Here is a 21,872-nt window from a genome sequence, read left to right as displayed (position 1 = left end):
ACAATTTTGCTTAAAGCATTCCCTGGCACTCATACATGTCTCTTCCCACAACCGTACCTCATTGTTATTAATAATCATTCTGAGTGCCACTACATATGGTGCAGTTTGCCAACCTCTGGGCCACCATGCTATTTACCACAATACAATATTTCTTTTGCTTGTGGATCACTAAATCCACTGAACTAACAAGTAGGGGAAATGTTAGGTCTTTTTTTTTTTACAAAGTATACTTTGTGGTTTGTTTGGTTTGTTTTGAAAAAACAAGATTGACCATTAATTATGACAAGCATACCTTAAAGAAAAATGTAATCCTAAATTAGGAGCCAAAACATGATCAAAGCTGATTCTTTATCTTTCCTCAAAAACCCATCCCTCTTCCTAGTTTCCCAGTTCCTATCAAGGACTCTATCATCTGTCAAGATATCCAAGTTCATAACCTTAAAGACACCCTTGATTCCTCACTTACTCCCTCCCATAACCCAACCAATTGGCAAGTTCTGTCAAATCTACTTTCATAACTTCTGTTGCATCAGTAGCCATCTCATTCTATTCATATACAGAATCATTCTCCCTATTAAGGCTTTCATTATATGTCCTCTTGAAATGTTGTAATGGCCTCCTAATGGCTTTCCTTTTCTCTGGTTTCTCCCATAGCCTCCAAACAGCTGCCAAAATGATACCCAGAAGAACAATTCTAATGTCATCCATCTACTCAAAAAATTTCAGTGGCAAGCCTCTAGAATGGGAATTCTTAAACTAGAAGTGTGTGAACTTTTTTTGAATATGCTGATAATTGTATTTTAATATAACTAGCTTCCTTTGTAGTTTTACATATTTTATCTCACAGATTTAAAAACATTAACCTGAGAATAGTCCCATGGGTTTATCATGATTAAAATTAAGGTAAACTGAATCACAAAATCAAATTTCATCAGACTGCCAAAGGCATACATAATACAATGAACATTAAAATCTTTGTTCTAGGTGGAATTGCAAAGTGCTTTGTCTGCTTTAATCTGTCTTTCCAGACTTATCTCTTATTACTCCTCTCTGTGTGCTCTATGTTACAGTCAAACTATTCTAGTTCCTGTGTTCCTTCATGTCAGATATTCCATCTTCCAACTCCATGTCTTTGCACAGGCTGGACCGCTTGACTGTAATTCACTCCCTCTGCATCTTCAGCTTTTAGAATCAAGGATCGCTGCTCAAGTGATATGTACTTCAGGTCATTGATCATCCCATATTTTAGTGCTACAAACTCCACAAAATAACACTGCATATACTTCATGGATATTTTATATTTACTTTCCTGTGTACACAGGATAAGTAAATAGTGTGAAACATATGACTGCTTGCCATACTTAATAATATTTCCCATTTTTAAAAAAGAACATAGAATAATTCTTTAAAAAATACTTTGTTAACATTTCTTCTACGTTTTAGCTCTACAGATTCAGTAGTGAAAATTCATAAGTGAAAGTGCCACTATATTGTGGCAAATAGCATTTGAGCCCAAGAGTTGATAACGTATGCCACATATAGTAGTACTTGAAATGATTGTTGGTGTTATAAAGGTTAGAGTTGGGGAGAAATGCATACATTGGAGGGTGCCAGAGACAACCCCAGGCAAAATTGTGAAGTAGTCAACTGTAAATGGCGACCAAAGGAAGGAATAAAATGCACACTCATTTTGGTATGAAAACCTATCTTACAATACAGGAAAGTGGGGGAGAAGGGGATAAACAGGGTGGGGGTGATGATCAAAGGGAGGGCAATGGGAGGAGGGAGCAATTTGAAGTCAACACTCTTGGGGAGGGACAGGTTCAAAAGAGAGAATAGAAGCAATGGGGGGCAGGATAGGATGGAGGGAAATATAGTTAGTCTTACACAACATGACTATTATGGAAGTCATTTGCAAAACTACACAGATATGGCCTATATTGAATTGCTTGCCTTCCCACAGGGAATGGATGGGGAGGGAGGGATGAAGAGAAGTTGGAACTCAAAGTTTTAGGAACAACTGTCGAGTTCTGTTCTTGCTACTAGGAAATAAGAAATACAGGTAATGGAGTATAGAAAGTTATCTGGTCCTACAGGACAAAAGAAAAGATGGAGACAAGGGAAGGGAGGGATGATAGAAGAGAAGGCAGATTGGTGATGGGGCAATTAGAATGCTCAGTGTTTTGGGGTGGGGGGAGGGAACAAATGGGGAGAAAATTTGGAACCCAAAATTTTGTGAAAATGAATGTTAAAAGTTAAATAAATAAATTTAATAGTTAAAAAAAAAAGAATAAATAAAAACTTGGTAGCCACATAAGAGGATCTGTTAACTCCTGTGCTCAGAGCTCAGAAATAATAAATTTAGAGCCAGAAGGAATCTCAGAGGTCATCCACTTCAACACCATCATTTTTTAGATCAGTAAACTGAAGCCTGAAGTGTTTAATATTATTTCCCCCAGGAGATAATAAACCTCTTGAGGGTAAGAACTGTTGTGCTTTTTTCTGTCTGTCCTCAAAACCTAGTAGAGTGCTTCATATATGGAATGTATTGAATTAATGCTTGTTGAATAAATAAAATTTATCAGAACCTTCAAAACCCAACATACTAGTGATATTTCTGACAGCAAGAATAAGTAGTCTACAGTAGGATAAAACCGTTGCTAATGATAATAATTCCATTTTATTGGAACTTATGTTGCCAAGGAATTTTTCTTCTGGACTGAGTTAATATCATTTCATCTTTGGATTTATGCTAATGTTAATGATTAATTTACTCCCCTGTTGCTTGCTAGTCAATGCATTTTTTTGCCTTTTGTAGAGTAACAAGAGGCCTTTCAGCTTCCTTGCCAAAATCTCTGATGAGATCACAGCATCTGGTTGACAGTACAGAGTTCTTACTTCAGTGAAGTGTGAAAACTAATGAAATGCTGCCATTCTTGAGGCAATAAAATAAACAACCATGTATATGAAGCTTCAGATTTCAAGCTACCTGCTGAGATAATGAATTAAGAAACTTGACACAAGATCACCACTCCCAAGTCAGTGGTCCCCAGAGGTCAATCAGGATCACAATTTGAACTCTCACCTGTTCTTTTGGGAACATTCACACACCCAGGGATCCCAGGATATGAGAATATTTGAATTGCCACTTTGAAATATTCTGCCTGAATAAATGGAAGAAACCAGAAAGTCAAATCCACAGCCATGAAATCTAGGAAGTAGGCCCACTGAGAGTGAGAGCAGCCCAAAACCTACTTTTTAGAGACTGATTAGGCAGGGTACATTTTAATGTCTCTACATTTTATATTTATGCATCTATGGAAAGGTAGGATTAAGGCGAGGTCTCATAATTTTCTTCTAGAAAAAGGAATTCCCTATTCGCTATACCTTGGTGGCCTACCTAAGAACAGTTTTTACAAGTTAACATAAAAATAAATAGAAAATAGGACAATCCTAGTCTAAATTTCAGTGTTGTCTCAGGCAGCTGAAAGGCAGACCATCTGTTACGAAATTGTACGAGGCCCCAAAGTTCCCTACCACATCTAAAACATAGACCCTCCAGGACAGTTGTTCTATTTTATTTATTATGCCCCTCCTGCGCTATCTGCATCAGAAGTATTATTATTTCTTTGCTTACTAAAAGTGGTTCTGAGTGCTCATAAGACATCAGACAAAAGTGTATACGTTGTAGAGAAGTACAGATAACCGGAAACTCAAGTCTAAATGAATCCTAATGAGAAATTTTCACTTATTTCTAAGAAATGATTATCAATCTAACTGTAAACAAGGAATCTGGCTTCTGTGCCAATTTATTCCTCAATCTCCTTATTCTTTTAAAAATATTTATTGCTCATAATCTTATTCCCTAAACCTGATTTATTTTATCTTAATCTCACAATATGAAGAAAGAATTAAGCATTCTCTTCTTAAAGCCAGAAAAAAATAGAATCTGAAGTATTTTTTCTTTGTTTTTCTTATCCTTTATTTCCCTACTGAAAAACATATTTGAATATAAGTACATGATGATTATACTGGTGAAACAGGATGTTAAAACAAACAAACCTCTAATGCATTTGAAAAGAGAGTCTTTTTCCAGTGGAATATTGTTAGATGACTATGTAGTCAACAAGCTGTTTTAGGCAGATGCTCATAGGGTAATGACATATGTGGGTTCAGAAACTCAATTTTATCAACTCACCCCAAGGTGATCTAGTCCTGGACAACTGACTTATGGTAGTCAAATTCTCAAGAGATTGATTTATAAAACAAATTTTGTTTATGCTAAGAAATCACATCAAATCAATGGTGTAATAAGATAGCCAAAATAATCTCCTGCAAACACAGATGTCATCAAGAGAGACGGTATTCATAATGAAGGAGGTAATGGTTCTACTCTGTGCTGCCTTGGTCAGATCATGTCCATTATGGTGAGTTCTGAATACTCCATTTTAGAAACAACTTTGATACAGATCATGTCCATTGTGGTGAGTTCTGAACACTCCATTTTAGAAAGAACTTTGATACAGATCATGTCCATTGTGGTGAGTTCTGAACACTCCATTTTAGAAAGAACTTTGATAAAATTGAACACATCTGGGGCAAGGCAACTGGAATGTTGAGGGGAGTAGGGACCTTACCATATGAGGTTCAATGGAAGGAATTTTGGGTATATATCCTGAAGTGACTCAAGGGAACCCTAGTAGTTACATGAAAGTGTTAGAAGGACTGCATGTAGATAAGGAGTTGTACTTGGTCCTTTCAGGTCCATGAGATGGAAGCAAGAACAGTGGGTGAAAGTTGAATGAGGCAGCTTTAGATGCAATGCAAATAGTTCTAACAATTACAGCTACCCCAAAATGTGGCCAGTTTTCTCCAGAGGCAATGTTTTTCCTGTCCCTATGTCTCAAGCAAAGACTGAATTACACCATTAAGCTGAGTTCATTTCCAACTTTGAGATCCTGTAATTTTGTCAGTACATTAATTTACCCTGAAAACTATCTGCTACAAAAGCCTAGAATAGATACCCTTGGTCACCGACCAGGATATCCCTTATCAAAGCACCTGCCAAGTCTAATCAGTAACCAGAATGCTGCTCAGTAAGCATGGGATTTTAGAGGGCAAAAAGAAAGGAGCTATGTATCCTAAAAGGATATTTTCATCACTCTGTGATAACCTAGTAAGTTACCTTTCTCCCTATGTGTACGTATCTGCACATATCTGCCCAACAGACCAGGATACTCAGGTCTCTCTGTCAGAGCACAATCTCTTCAAAACAGTGTTGTAAAAATACTGACAAATGTTTATGCACCAATCCTCTTTTACTTATGTTGCCTACAACTGCCTCCCTTTCTCTTGTGCTTGTCATTCCTCCTCTCTTTACATTTCAGCATGATTTTGCATGATGTTACAATTCTTGAGATTATTTTTCATTGATCCCATTGTAGCATGGCTTCTTCCTGAGAATTTACCACCTGAAGTTTTATTAGAAAGGTGCCAAGATCACAAGCTATTTCCAAATCATACTTTAGGATGGATTTTTTCTGGGCTATTTTCCTACAAACAATCAATCCCATCCATGAGCAGCATGGAGTTAGTGAAGTGAGGCTCTGCTGAGGAAAAGCAGTCAGTTAAGGCTGTTAGTCACCCTTAATTCATCTGCTCTGTTTTGTAGGTTGAAGCACGATTTCCTTCTTCCATCCACCTCCAGTTACTTTCTGAGCACCTCCCCTTCTAGAATGTTTCCTTTCAAAATGGACTTTAGGGGGGGTAAATGGAAAACAATATTTCAGTGACCCCACCACATTAGCAGCCCGATTAGTCACAGTTACAACACTGATGACTCATTGCCTATGGATGTCCAGTGTATTTTTCCTAGAAAAGTTGTAAAAATAAATAAACATAAATAAACATAAATAAAAAATAAATCAACAACTCTGTTCTGTAGCATTGAGCCTCCAACCAGAGATCAAATTCTGGTAAAATATTGTAGTTTTAAGTCTCTATCCTTTTCCCAAGGAAGCACCTCTAAATTTCCTCTTCCATTCTCAAAATATATACATAGTTTAGCGATGCAACTGGTTAATAATGTTATTGCCAGTTTAAGAGATAGAATATACTTTTAACAGCAAGAGAAACAACTTTTTTAAGGAACAGGCTCCCTAGAGGGAAAAGTGGGGTAGAGGGAGAGTAATTAGACTCAAAGAGACGTGAACTCAGAAAAGCAAGAGAAAAGTTGAGGGGAGGGGCAGGAATTTCCAGACTCTACCTGAAGACCAAATGGAATTTTCAGCAACAAAAGATCTGTCTGACATGCCTCTGTCTGACATGACAAGTCCCAGTGCCCCCTCCTAATAGCACATATCATTCTCTACCATTCCCCATCTCTCTGGCTCTTGCATGCTCTTGTCTCCAGCTTCACCCTGACATCCCTTCTCCAGTCCAAGTGGCTTCTCCTTTACCCCTCCCCATTGTCCTTTAACTTGGAAGGAGTTATCTTGTCATTCAGAATTATGCCCTCATATCTTAAAGTCTAGCCAAAGATCTCTTTGGGGCAATTAAGGGAGGGAAACACAGAAAGCCTTTAGCTCAGGGATGGAAGCACCTGTGACCTCAAAACCATATGTGGCCCTCTAGGTCCTCAAGTGCAGCCCTTTGACTAAATTCAAACTTCGCAGAACAAATCCCCTTAATAAAAAGATTTGTTCTGTAAAACTTAGACTCAGTCAAAAGGCAGCATCCAAGGACTTAGAAAGCCACATATGGCCTTGAGGCTAAAGTTTCCCAACCCCTGCAACCAGCAGGCAACCTTCTCTAGGATCACATTATGCATGTTTTATACATTTAATAAGCTATCATAGGGATTAGAAAGAACTTGATGATATACCAGATCAAAAACTCCTTGAGTTAGGAACAGTGTCTCACTTCGTTTCGCATCTCCCTTGGTTCTTGTCATGCGTGGGTCAAGTTCTTAATACATATTTATTAAGTGAATCAACAGACTTGGTCCTCTATTTGTAGTTTCATCTTACCAAGGACTAAGAGCATTTCACCAACTAAAGCACCATTTTTCTTCTTTCCATTTGAATGTAGGTATGATCATAACTATTACTTCCTAAAAAATCCAACTCATAGGAATGAGTTTAGAGAAGATTCACTAAGATGATTAAAGTGCTAGAGAAATGAGTATGAAAGAAAAGATGAAATGATTTGAGATTACTTCACTCAGAAATAAAAAATCTGAGGTAGAATTTAATATCAGTATTCAATTATCATATGGCAGAAATCAATTTATTTGGAGTGATGAAAAGAGCAAGAAAAAACATGTAATCATGATATGATCATAAAATATTTGAAATAGTGTGTATATGTTCAAAAATGAGATCATAATATGCAACAATAACCATAATAATTATAGAAATAACAAACTAACATAGACTCCGTCTTAGATGCATTTCTGTCCAAAACCATCAGGTGGACCAAATAACCTTGCAAAAATTTCTTCCAGGCCTACAATTCTTTGATTTTCTATGATTATTGGATTAACAATTTGAATGAATTCCTTGGCTTCACATAAGCAGTTAAATATTGTGCAATTTGAATTATAGGGAGGGTATTTCTGCCCATAATATTTCCCTCATCAAACTGAAATGTCATTAGTAAAGATTAATTTCCTTGGATATTAAAGAGTTTTTCAAGAGTATCCTAAAAATAGAAATATCCCTAGGAGAGGTATAACATCTAAAGTCCTATTAACTTATATTTTAGCAGAGATCAAGCTCCGCTTGGAATCTGGCCAGACAGTTGAAAAGGGAAAAGGAAAGAAAGATTTGTCTGCTTCACAATTTTGCATATACTGAGCATGACCAAAGGAATGAACTCTTTGCAAAATAAAAAGCGTTATTATTTCCCATCATTTTAAATTAAAGAAACATTTTCAAGTCATCACCTGTTTTTCAAAAAAACTATTTTTCTCTGACATTTTCATGTAGCCTCAGAATCCCAGTCTTAAAGTTATTACCATGCTATGTATGATTAACTGTTTTATGGAGATGACATAATTTCTTGTTGTTCAATCATGTCCAACTCTTTGTGGCCCCATTTGAGGTTTTCTTGGCAAAGATACTAGAGTGATTTGCCATTTCCTTCTCCAGCTCATTTTACAGATGAGAAAACTGAGGCAAAATGGGTTAAGGGACTTGCCCAGGGTCACACAGCTATCTGAGGCCATTTCTGAATTAAAGAAGTTAGTTCTCTAACTCTATCCACTGTACCACCTAACTGCCGTAATATAACATGACATAATTTGGAGCCTATTAAACAATCAGAGAAAGGCTTGGTGATTGAAATATGTTAACTGGCTGAAATTTCTTCAGACTAAAAAAAAGCCTCTGATCCAAGGATAATGTCTGAATTCAATGTTTTGTTTGTTATGATATATAAACAAGATACGTTTGACATTATGACATGGATTTTTCCCTACCTACATTGAATATGAATTACAGGTTGGTTCCTGCACTACAGGTGGACCTCTGGCAGCCCAGCAGCATCTCCTATGTCTCGGAAGGAACGGTTACAGATGTCCATATCCCCCAAAATGGCTCCCAAATCCTGTTAGCCTTCTTACAACAAGCCAACATCCAGTACACGTAAGCTTCCTCTTTCCTTTCTATGAAAACTTTTGGTGGGATCTACCATCTAACACTGATCTGAATCTGTTTGAATCAGTGTAGGGCTATGGATAGAACATTTGACTTCAAGTCAGGAAAATCTGGGTTTGAATTTCACCTATGTAACTAGGTGGTAGAGTGGAGAGAGCTAAAATCAGGAAGTTCAAATCCAGCCTCAGATACTTTTAGTGGTTGGACCCTGATCATGTTATTTAATCTCTATCTGTCTCACTTTTCTGAATTACAAAATAGGGATAATAATAACACCTACCTCTCAGTGTTTTTATAGGGATTGTAAAGTGATTAGCATAGTGCTTGGCACATAGTAAGTACTTAGTAAATATCTATTTGGTTTCTTCTTTCCTTACACCTCAAATATTTACTAGCTCTTTGGTCCTGGATTAATCACTTAAGAAGGGAGGCTGTAACATACAATTGTCATCATCTCTGTAGTCAGAGGATATAAGTTCAAATCCTGTCCCAGACACTTACTACCTGTATGACATTTGGGAAAGTCACATGATCTCCTTGAATCTCAATTATTTCATTGGTAAAATGGGAGTAATAATAGAACCTACCTCATAGAGCTGTTGTAAAGATCAAAGAAAATAATCTACATAAAGTGCTTTACAAACCTTAAAGATAAGATCTACTATAATGATGATGATGGTAACTGTATTATATATAGACTCAGACATATTTTGTAAGTATATGATCAATCAATCAATAAACATTCATTAAGTTTCTAGTGTGTGCCAGGTACCTGCTAAGCATCAGGGATACAAAAAGCAATACACAGGCCCTGCTCTCAAGGAGCTTATAATCTTAAAAGGGAGACAACATACAAACAAATATGTGCAAAACAAGGATAAATAAGAAATATTTAATAGAGAGAAGGCACTGGAATTAGAAGGGTTGGTGAAAGCTTCCTATAGATTCTGGTGGGTTGTTAGTAGAGACTTAAAGGAGTTTAGTGATGTCAGTAGGTAGAGCAAGGGAGGAAAGCATTACAGGCATGAGGGACAGACAGAGAAAATGCCCAAAGACGATAAAGAGAGAGTCTTGTTCATGGAACAGCCAGGAGGTCAGTATCACTGGATCAAAAAGTATGTGGAAGGGAATAAGGTATAAGAAGAGCAAAAAGGTAGGAAGGGGCTAGATTGTAAAGAGCTATGAGTGCCAAACAGAGTATTTGAATTTGCTCCTAGAATCCACTGAAGTTTACTGAGGGGCAAAGGGAGAAGGAGGAGGTAGTGGGTGTGACATGATCAAACCTACATTTTAGAAAAAACTCTTTAGTAGCTGAAAGGAGGATGGATTGCAGTGGGGAGAGACTTGAGGCAGACAGACACATAAGCATGCTTTTGCAAAAATCCAGGCATGAGTTGATGAGGGCTTGCACTAGAGTGGTGGCAGTGGCAGAAAAAAGAAGGGGGGAGGTATTCAAGAGATGTAGCAAAAGTCAAATCTTCAGGTCTTGGCAATAGCTTGAATAGTGAGGAATCTAGGATGACTCCTAGGTTATGAGTCTGAATGACTGGAAGGATGGTGTTATCCTCTACACTAATAAGGAAAGTAGGAAGCAGATAGGGTTTAGGGATAAAGATAATGAGTTCTCTTTTGGATAAATTGAATTTAAGATATCTACTGAAAATCCAGCTTGAGATGTCTGAAAGACAGTTGAAGAGTCTAGTTTAGAGTTCAGCAGAGAGATTGGGGTGGAAAAAATCAATTTGAGAATCATCAGTTTAGAGACTGTAATTAAATGCATGAGAGATGATGAAATCACCAAGTAGAAGAAAAGAGGACTCAGAACAGAACTCTGAGGTTCACCTACAGGGTAGAGGCCATAATGTGAAGGAGGATCTAGTGAAAGGGAAAGAAGGATAAGTAGAAAGAAAACCAGGAGAGAGTGGTGTCCTTAAAACCTAGACAAAAGAGAGTATCCAGGAAGAAGGAGTAGTCAACAAGGTCAAAGGTTACAGAGAGGTTAAGGTAAATGAGGATTAATTGAAAAAAGAGCACTGGATTTAGCAATTTAGACATCATTTGTAAATTTGAAGAGAGAGTAGTTTACATATATATCTATATCTATGTCTATCTATCTATCTATATCTATATCTATATCTATATCTATCTATCTATCTATCTATCTATCTATCTATCTATCTATCTATATATATATATATATATATATATATATATATATATATATATATATATGAGAGAGAGAGAGAAAATAGGAATGATAAGGTTGGAAGCCAGATTTTAAGGAGTGAGAGGAAAGTGGAGATACCTATTGCAGACCACCTTTTAACTATAGCTCAGCTTTAAAAAAAGGCAGAAGAGATATACGACAATAGTGGGAATGGAAGGGTCAAATCAAGGTTGGTTTCAGGACACGGAAGATGTTTTAGACAGTAGGAAATGAGCCACTAGAGAAGGAGAGATGGAAAATAAGTAAAAAATGGGAATGACAGGCAACCAGTATGTGCAATCTCCAAGAAGACATATTAATTGAGTTCCTAGGCCTAACTAGAGTCTCTAAAGCACATAAAGTTATAGTCCTTATTAGAAATATTGTGGTTACTGCTGCAGGTCTGGTGGTCTGTGGTTATTGTATGTCTACCTGGCAGGAAGGGGAAAGGTTGTTACTCTTACTGGAACATGTAATTGAGAGGTTTTGCATGCTTCATTAATTATAGTATAATATAAAAGAATAGACCTGTTTGTGTAACAAGAGATGGTTTCCTGTAAGTAAATATAGGTCAGGTGGAACAGATGGAGCATAAAATATCTCACTTTATATCCCAGAGAACAGAGTTTGGGAAAAAAAATGTAATAAACACCAAGAAGTGTTTTTAAATCACAGTTTTCTCCTTATGGAGTTAAAATCACTTAGAATTATTCATTTTGCAAGTCCCAAGATAATAACACATAAAAGTCAATTAAGTCTTACAGGTTTAGTAGCAGGAGATGATTTCAATAGACTTCTGTTATTTCTGTCTTGGGTACTTTCAAAAGCAAGATTATCCTGTGCTCTGTAGAAATGTATTTCATGAATAGCAATATTCATTTTCTTGTACTCAAAATAACGTAACCTCATATGGCTACACCTCAAACAGCAGGTACTGCCTCTATATGAGATGAGAGATATTTCATTTACTGCTTTAAAAGGTTCTTTTTTATTGATTTTTATGATTAAATTAGCATTTTATATAGCCTTAAATTAATAGGCCTTCTTCCTTTCTTCACTTTCCCATCAGGGCTTAGGGTCATAGGGAAAGCCAGCGAGTACTGAGGAATACTTAAAGGAGAGTCACTGATGTAGTCATCAGATAGGGAGGTTGTGGGTTGGTAGACACCAAAGTGCAGAAGGAAATCCATGACTGATTATAGGATTTTGTGCTAGAAAGGACCTTGGAGATCATCTTGCCCCACTCCCTTACATTTTACAGATGAGGGTCCCAGAGACATAAAGTGATCACATAGGTAGCAAGTGACAAGAGCTAGGGGTAAATTCAGGTCTTCTCACTACAAATTCTGTACTGTTCTAACTCAACCAACATAATCTTCATTTCACTACTCCATCATCAGACTCATATGCTATAACAGGTAGAAGAGAACTTCGAGATCAATTAATCCATCTACTCTATAGATGAAGAAAATGAGGTCTTAAGAAGCTGTGACTTGCCTAACATCCTGCAATATCTGAATGTCTCTAATTCTAATTTCTTTTCCACTAGACCAATCTGGCAAAGTCAATAAACACCTCAGAATTTTGTTTTCAAAACATAAAAAAAATATGGATACAAGTACAAAGTAAACCAACTATATTGAAATATAACTATAAAAATTAAAGTATCTATCCAAAATCATCAGCAAATATTGTCTATAATGGACAATGAAATCAGGCTAAAGCAAGGATGCCCATTATCACTGTTATTATTCTAATAGAGTGCTAGAAATGTTAGCTATAGCAATAAGAGAAGAAAAAAATTGAAGGAATTAGAAAGGCAACAAGAAAACAAAACTGCCACTTTGTGCAAATGAAATGATGGAGCACAAAAAGAATTCTAGAAATCAATTTAAAAAACTAGTTGAAATAATTAAAAACTTTAGCAAAGTTGCAGTATATAAAATAAACTCAAATAAATCATCACATTTCTATATATTACCAACAAAGTCCAGCAGCAAGAGACAGAAAGAGAAATTCCATTTAAATAATTGTAGTCAATATAAAATACTTGAGAGTCTACCTGCCAAGATAAACCCAGAAACTATAGAAACACAATTACAAAACATTTTTCACACAAAGTTAGATCTAAACAATTGGAAAAATATTAATTGCTCATGGGTAGATGTAGCACCAATGTGATATTCACAGCACCTACAGCAGCCATGAATATGCCAGCACAATTATGAATCCCAAGATACAACAGACTCTCTACTTGGAAGACAGAACCAAAACATTTATTCAAACACAAAAAAGTCAAATCCCAACACTAGAAATCAAAATCCATCATAGTAACAAAGAATATATACACAATAACAATGCAGAGGGCAATATTATACTCAAGCCTTCCCTCTGTTAAGCTTCCCACAAACTAGATCCCTTTAACAAATCACAAATAAACTCTCTCACTCATGCTAGCCAACTGCCTTTCTGAGCTCTGATTTCTCTCTAACTTCCTTTCAGCTCTGCTCCATCTTTCCTGTTCCACCTATTCCACAAACTCCTCTCACCACATGTGACTTAGGTTTCCGTGTGATCTAAGCAGGTCATTAATGAACAGGAAAGATCTTCCCATTTAAATTGCCATTACAATCTGCCCCAAGATCTTTCATATTCATTACGTAGGTCAGTGAGGCAACCAGTATCAACAGAACTGTAACAGGGATAACAGAAAATAAGCAATATCTTAGGCAACTGGTGTGTAGCCTGGACTCCTAAATGGCCAGCCATTTTGCTAGTACCAGATCTTCAGTTGGTGTCATAGTAGGGACAATAAGTTGAATAGCAATCTTTGCTATTGTGCAATATTTGCTGTTATGCCATTTGCATGTGCATTGTACTCATATACCAATTGCCCCACTGACCTGTGTAATGAATATGAAAGATATTGGGGCCAAATATAATGGTAATTTAAGTGGGAAGATCTTTCCCATTCAGCTTCTCAGAGTCCTCATCTGGACAAACACTTCCAGTCAGTAATTCCCAAAATAAAACCTGCACCTCAGAGTCTTTATATACTTTTTAGAATCAGAGGGCATCACATCCCTTGAGAACCAGTGCCTCATTAATAAAAGGCATGGACCTTCTTACAAATCTTCCCAGGCCCAACAATGGATGGGAAAGATCCTCCTCAGTCACATTCAAATAGAGGCATTATATTTCTTAATTATACTAAAAACAAAAACAGCAAAACATACTATTTTACTTGCCATTACAAGCAGTTAGGGTGAAGGGAGGAGAGGACACAGGCAGGGAGAACAACTAGACTGATGAGTATTTGTGGGAAGGTGGGACGGGGGAAGTGCTTGGGAATGGCTTTGTCCCCTGCAGTGCTAATGTGTATTGACTTCTTGGTTACTATGAAGGATTTGGCTTTCTGGTACCTGAATAAATATTTTTCTTTTGCCTCCTATATGGAGAGTTTGTTATACTTCGTGATTCAGAACTACACCAGCATATTCATAGTTGTCCTCGGTGCTGTGAATATTGCCTTGGCAATATGGTAGGCCAAGCTTATATAATAAAAAAATGACAATTCTACCTAGCTTAATTTACTTATTCAGTGTTATACCAATCAAATTTATAGATCTAGAAAAATAATAGCAAACTTCATCTGGAAGAAAAAAACAACAAGAATATCAAGGGAATTAATGAAAAAAAAACATGAAGGAAGGTGGCCTAGCCATATCAGATTTCAAACTGCATTATAAAGCAGTTATCATCAAAACAATCTGACACTGGCTAAGAAATGGAGTGGTGGATCAGTGGGATAAATTAGGTATAGAATACACACTAGTAAATGACCATAGCAATCTAGTGTTTGATAAATGTAAAAATCCCAACTTTTGGGACAAGAACACATTATTCGACAAAAACCACTGGGAAAACTGGAAAAATTTGGCAGAAACTAGGTATATACCAACATCTCACACTGTATACCAAGAGAAGGTCAAAATGGGTATATGATTTAGACATAAAGGATGATACCACAGGTGAATTAGAGAAGCATGGAAAAGTTTGCATGTCAGATCTACGGATAAGGGAAGTGTTTATGACTAAACAAGAGATAGGGAGCATTACAAGGTATAAAAGAATAGTGTTGATTACATTAAATTTAAAAGGTTTTACACAAATAAAGGCAATGTGACTAAGATTGGAAAGAAATCAGAAAGCTATTTTTATAGCCGGCATCTCTGATAAAGACCTCTTTCTAAAGCATATAGAGAACTGAGTTGTATTTATAAGAATACAGATCACTTCCCAATTGATAAATGGTAAAAAGACAAGTAGGCATTTTTCATATGAAGAAATCAAAGCTATCTATAGTCATATAAAAAATGCTCTAAATCACTATTGATTAGAGAAATGTAAATTAAAACAACCCTGAGGTACCACCTCACATGTATCATATTAGATAATATGACAGAAAAGGAAAATTGCAAGTGTTGGAGGGGATGTGAGAAAATTGGGACACTGTTGGTGAAGTGGTGAACTGATTCATCCATTCTGGAGAGCAATTCTGATCTGTGCCCAAAGGGTTATAAAACTGTGCATACCCTTTGTCCCAGTAAAACCACTACTAGGTCTGCAACCCAAATAGATAAAATAAGGGTGGGAGGCAGGGGAAAGAAGCTATTTGTACAAAAACATTTATAGCAGCTTTTTAAGTGGTGGCAGAGAATTGGATATTGAGGTAATACCCATCAATTGGGGAATGACTGAACAAGTTGTGGTATATGATTGTACTGTACTATTGTGCTATAAGAAATGATGAGCAGGATGATTTCAGAAAACTTGGAAAGATTTACATGAGCTGATGCATAGTGAAGTGAACAGAATGAGATCATTTTACATAGGATAGCAATATTGTACAGTGATCAGTTGTGAATAACAGCTATTCTCAGTGATACAATGATCCAAGACAATTCCAAAGGACTCAGAATAAAAATATACTACCCACTTCAAGAGAAAAAACTAATGGAGTTTAAATGTAGATCAAACCATACTATTTTTCACTTTCTTTATTTTTTGGTTTGGGTTTTGTTTGGTTTTTTTTTTTTGGTCTGTTTTTTCTTTCACAATAAGTCTAATATGGAAATATGTATCATATAACTGCATATGTATAAGCTGTAACAAATTGGTTGCTTTCTCAATGGGGGAAAGTAGGTGGAAAGGTGAGAATTTAGAACTCAAAAATTTTTTAAAATAAATGTTAAAAATTGTTTTTACAGGCTATTGGGGAAAAATAATTTTTTAAATTAATTTATTTATTTATTTTTAGTTTTCAACACTCACTTCCACAAGATTTTGAGTTCCAAATTTTCTACCCACCTCTCCCCTCCCCTCACCCAAAGACATCATGCATTCCAGTTACCCTTTCCCTCAATCTGCCCTCCTTTCTATCACACCTCACCCTTCTCTCATTCTCCTCCTCTGTATTTTCTTGTAGGGCAAGATAGATTTCTATACCCCATTGACTGCAATCTTGTTTCCCATTTGCATGCAAAAACAATTTTTAACATTCATTTTTAAAACTTTGAGTTCCAACTTCTCTCCCTTCCTCTCCACCCATCCGTACTGAGAAGGCATGAAAATTGATATAGGTTATACATATGTAGTCATGCAAAATATTTCCATAACAGTCATATTGTGAAAGACTAACTATATTACCCTCCATGCTATCCTGCCTCCTGTTTATTCCTTTTTCTCTTTTGATCCTGTCCCACCTCAAAAAGGACTTACTTCTAATTACTCCCTCCACCCATTTTGCCTCCCTTCTATCATTCCGCTTTCCCACCTACTTTCCTGTCATGTGAGATAGATTTTTATACCCAATTTTGTGTACATGATATTCCCTTCTTGAGTCATATCTGATGAGAGTAAGGTTCACTTTTCCCCCTTACCTCCCCCTTCTTCCCCTCCCATTGTAAAAGCTTTTTCTGGTCTCTTTTATGTGAGAGATAATTTACCCCATTCTATTTCTCCCTTCCTCCTCCCAGTATATTCCTTTCTCACCCCTTAATTTTATTTTTTTTGATATCATCCCTTCATATTCAACTCACCCTGTGTTCTCTGTCAATAGGTATATAATCCCTCCAACTACCCTAATAACTGAGAAAAGTCTCAAGAGTTACAAATATTCTCTTTCCATGTAGGAATATAAACATTTCAACTTTCATAATTCCCTTATGATTTTTCTTTCCTGTTTACCTTTTCATGCTTCTCTTGATACTTATATTTGAAAGTCAAATTTTCTATTCCATTCTGGTCTTTTAATCAAGAATGCTTGAAAGTCCCTTATTTCATTGAATGTCCATTTTTCCCCTGAAGTATCATACTAAGTTTTTCTGGGTAGATGATTCTTAGTTTTAATCCTAGCTCCTTTGACCTCTGGAATATCATATTCCAATCTCTTTGATCCCTTAATGTAGAAGTTGCTAGATCTTGTGTTACCCTGATTGTGTTTCCACAATACTTGAAATGTTTCTTTCAGGCTGCTTGCAATATTTTCTCCTTGACCTGGGAATTCTGGAATTTGGCTACAATATTCCTAGGAGTTTTCCTTTTGGGATCTCTTTCAGGAGGTAATCTGTGGATTCTTTCAATATCTATTTTGCTCTCTAATTCTAGAATATCAGGGCAGTTTTCCTTGATAATTTCTTGAAAGATGATGTCTAGTCTCTTTTTTCATCATGGCTTTCAAGTAGTCCAATAATTTTTAAATTGTCTCCCTCAGATCTATTTTCTACGTCAGTTGTTTTTCCAATGAGATATTTCACATTGTCTGCTATTTTTTCATTCCTTTGACTTTATTTTATAATTTCTTGATTTTTCATAGTGATTAGTTTCCATCTGCTCCATTCTAATCTTTAAGGAATTCTTTTCTTCAGTAAGCTTTTGGATTTCCTTTTCCATCTGGTCAATTCTGCTTTTTAAGACATTCTTTTCCCCAGTGGCTTTTTGAATCTCTTTTGCCATTTGTCTTAGTCTATTTTAAGGTGTTATTTTCTTCATTTTCTTTTGTGTCACTTTTAGCAAGCAGTTGACTCATTTTTCATGATTTTCTTGCATCACTCTCATTTCTCTTCCCAATTTTTGCTCTACTTCTCTTACTTGACTTTCAAAATCCTTTCTGAGCTCTTCCATGGCCTGAGACCAATTCATATTTTTCTTGGAGGCTTTGGATATAGGAACTTTGACTTTAACGTCTTCTTCTGTTTGCATATTTTGGTCTTCCTTGTCACCTAAGTAAGATTCTGTAGTCTTATTCTTTCTCTAATTTTTGCTCATTTCCCTAGCCATTTACTTGACTTTTGAGCTCTTTGTCAAGGTAGTTCTCTTCTTCCAGTTGGGATGGGGGGGTGTATTGTCAGTCCTTTGATCCTCCCATAATCTATGGGCCTAGAGATCCAGAAACAGCCACTGTTTCTGCCCCTGCTGCAGCTTCTGTGGACTCCTCTACCCCCCCCCCCCCTCCACCACCCTGGGGCTGGGACTGAACCCCTCTGCTCTTTCACACAGGTCCAACAGTTTTTTTCCACTGACCTTCCAATTTGTCCTCCGCGTTCTGTGGTTGTGAAGTCTGGAAACTGTCACAGGTATCAGAGATTCAGTCCCCCTGAGGCCTTCACAAGTCTTGTTTATGCAACTGTGACCCACTCTGAACTGCACTCTGTTCCCAGCCCAGCACAATAGATGTTTCCCATCAACCTTCCAGGCTGTCTTGGACTGAAGATGTGCTTCACTCCATCCTTCTGTGGGTTCTGCAACTCCAAAATTTGTTTAGAGTCATTTTTAACAGGTATTTGGCTAGGATTGGAGAGAGAACTCTAGCAAGTCTCTGCTAGTACTCCACCACCTTGGCTCTGCCACACCCCCAAATTAATTTTTAAAAGATTTTTTAAGTTCATAGAATCCAGGTTAACAACCCCTGCACTACAATCTACTATTCATTCTTCCACTAATTCCTTGACTATATCAATGGGAAGTAGGTCACAGCTATCAAAAGGTGGTCTCTTAGGGTCCTTGAAAAATAGATGGCAATTGAATCTATAAATATATTTGTTTACCAAGTTCTCATTTTGAAAACAGACATGTCACCTCTCAGAATGATAACGTGCTGTAGTGTTAAATGTGGGACTTAGAAGATCTGGATTCAAGTTCTAGATCTTATAGTTCCTAATCTGGTGACCTTCAGTTGTCATTTCACCTCAGTTTCCTGATCGGTAAACCATAAATGTGTGTGGGTATAATTATATTTATATTACCTACCTCACAGGATTGCAAGGAAAGTGTTTTGTAAATATTAGAGTTCTTTAAAAAAATATGAATCTATTATTACTTAGAGCTTGCCTATGCAAAAATATGAATAAGACATTTGCCCAGGCTTTAACAAGTTCCTGTTATCTTCGTCAGCAGTTTAAAGTGTCCTTGCTAAGATAGAATTGTTTGTTCTTGTAGACAATCCTTAATATTACTATCCTTTTAGGTTGTATTTTTTAATATGATAGTTTTGACCACGTGTGTAATCTAAGAAAACACTCAGCCTCTTTGCCTACCAGCCAGTTTCCAGGATAGCTGAGATTTGTGAGTTACCCAGTCTACAGTAATCAAACAGTTCTTCAGAATGCCAAAAACTTACTCAAAATCTGCCCAAACCTGTTTGAGTAACACAGACATTCCATACTTGTCACAAAAGTTTCCTGGTTGAATTAGACATGTAAGAGAAGAGGAAGTTACAGGTGAGCCAAGTCCTAAAATTCAATTTTATTCTAAGAAGGAATCTAAAAGTGAAGGAAATGCTTCTAATTTCATAGATTAGGAGAATTGTCCAACAGAGTGAACTGATACAAAACACCTAAAGGGTAGCTCCAGCTCGGAGCCTTGGCAAAGTTATCTCCAAAGGAAGGCCAGAAAGTCTAATAACTGTAAACCATAAAGAGTAGATACCCAATTAGAGGGATAAATTGCAAGCATACTTTGCAGAAACTAATGTTGTAACTCCTTGCTTTGAGAGGTCATGTCTACAATCATGTCCAAAGAAGGGGTACTCCTCTGGAGTAAGGCACTGGCAAGGCAATACAACTGATGACCCAACCCCCCAAGGACTCAAGTTACATTGAGCAGTGGTCATCCTGAAGAATAAAGAGTGTGGTATACAGGTACGAAAGAAAAAGAAGAAGAAGAAGAAGCCAAATCTGTAGGGAGCTACAATTAGGATGATTTTCATGATCCCTCATCTCCTATGAAACCCAAGATCAATTGGAATTATTTGGGTATTGATTCAGTCTTCTCTCATTCTCAGGAGAGAGGTGCCCATCTGCAGCTGTAGTCATTGATTCCTATTATCTTCAGAGGCTACTGCAGTAACTGACATTCCTGATATTGATTTCTGCCATCTGTAAGGGGAGCAGCCTCAAATACTGAGCTTTAGGATGAAATCCCAAGGACTTTGTGAGTGGCAAGTCTTAAGTCCTATGTTTCCCAGACTCATAACACTGGGCACTAAGGCCACAATAAGGAAGGATTTGAAAACCGCATTTCAGGAGAAAGCTTTTGTTAGAGGGTGGAAGCTCATGGTTGATATGGAAGTATGCTTACAGAGTTTGTAACTTCTCATTTTTTTTAATTCCTATACATTTTCCTTTTTCTAGTAAAAACTATTTTTGCTTAAATATGTCATTGAAAGAGTAGTTGAATTCAGCAGGAGGAGCTCCCAATGATATAAGAGCAGAGGCATTAATTGACAAGTAAACCAAAACAGAAGGGACTGAGGATCCACCTGTAGTATATACTCTTTTATAACATCTTCTTGGTTACCCAGGTAACCAAGACTCCTTCAGAGTTACTAAAGAGTTTGATTAGAAGATAAAATGGAGAAATAGTGTGACCTAATAGAAAGAACTGGACTTAAAATACGTGAGTTCAAGTCTCAGTTCCATTACTCACTAATTGTACGACTGATCAAATCACTTATCATCTCAGAGACTGTTTCTTCACTTTTAAAATGGAACTATTTGTACAATCAGTCTCATAGAATTGCCAGAAGAAAGATGAGGAGAGGATATGACATGCAATGCTTATTGTAGGTCTGCTGTTTGAGATATAACCCATCTTGATTCAACAAGAACCCTAAATATATTAATATTTGCTAGACTGCTAGGTATTAAAAATATAAAGATGAAATAAGATATTCTCTGCCATCAAAAAGTTTATGATGAAAGATAAGACATAGAAATAAATAATTATAATAAATATTCAAATAGGATCATCCAATTCAATCTAACAAGTATTTGTTAAGTACCTTCATTGTGCTAGCTATTAGGAACACAAAGACAAAAATTAAAATAGATCTTGACCTTGAGCAGTTTACAAGGAAAACCTAGGATTTTATGATCTGCAATCACGTGTGTTATCCATTAAACTACCATCTGACACCCTGGTAAATTGAAAGGAGAGGTACTATATGAACATTATAAAGGAAAGGACCACTTTCAGCTAGATAGAGAACTGAATTACTGAATGTTTCCTGGAGAAGGTAGCCCTGGAGCTGAGTCCTGGAATAAAATAAAGATTTCAACCTGCAAAGATTAGAAGTAGAAGTATTATGAACAAAGGAGTAGATAGGCAAAGGCAGAGTGAGATCAGGGAATGATAAATAGTGTAAACTGACTGTAATCTAAATAATATGTTAAGAGAAACAGTGCAAGGCCCTGCCTTCTCTAGGCCAGATCCATCCAAAGCTGGGATAAGACCCCTACCACCTACCTCCCAACTTCTGGGCCTTCTCCAACACTGACCTTACCTCACACTGCCACCTCACACTTCCTGAGTTCCTGGTCATATCTTCACATGCTCCTGCTTGTTGCAAAGTGTTCCTCCAGGAGCCTCAAAGGACACATCACCACCTGCCATAAAGTTGGACCTAAAAGGACAACCTGGCATAGTTTAACCCCTTGCCACCATCAACA

The 21,872-nt window shown here is 36.8% G+C and overlaps 1 protein-coding gene across 3 annotated transcripts in view; it reads left to right on the top strand.

Moving 5' to 3' along the window:
• Positions 1-21,872, top strand: part of CPA6 (carboxypeptidase A6) — a 365,360-nt gene that overhangs the window by 244,748 nt on the left and 98,740 nt on the right. For 2 of the 3 annotated variants that reach the window (XM_072604783.1, XM_072604785.1), the window contains exon 3: positions 8,521-8,645. In XM_072604783.1, the coding sequence (XP_072460884.1) occupies positions 8,521-8,645 (125 nt within the window). Of the gene's footprint in view, positions 1-8,501; positions 8,646-21,872 lie in introns of all 3 variants that reach the window. The other variant, XM_072604784.1, reaches the window with a different exon arrangement.

Source organism: Notamacropus eugenii, chromosome 4 (genome assembly GCF_028372415.1).
Source record: "Notamacropus eugenii isolate mMacEug1 chromosome 4, mMacEug1.pri_v2, whole genome shotgun sequence".
Taxonomy (NCBI): domain Eukaryota; kingdom Metazoa; phylum Chordata; class Mammalia; order Diprotodontia; family Macropodidae; genus Notamacropus; species Notamacropus eugenii.
Note: the sequence above shows the minus strand (reverse complement) of the source record. Positions and strands in the feature narration are given on the sequence as shown.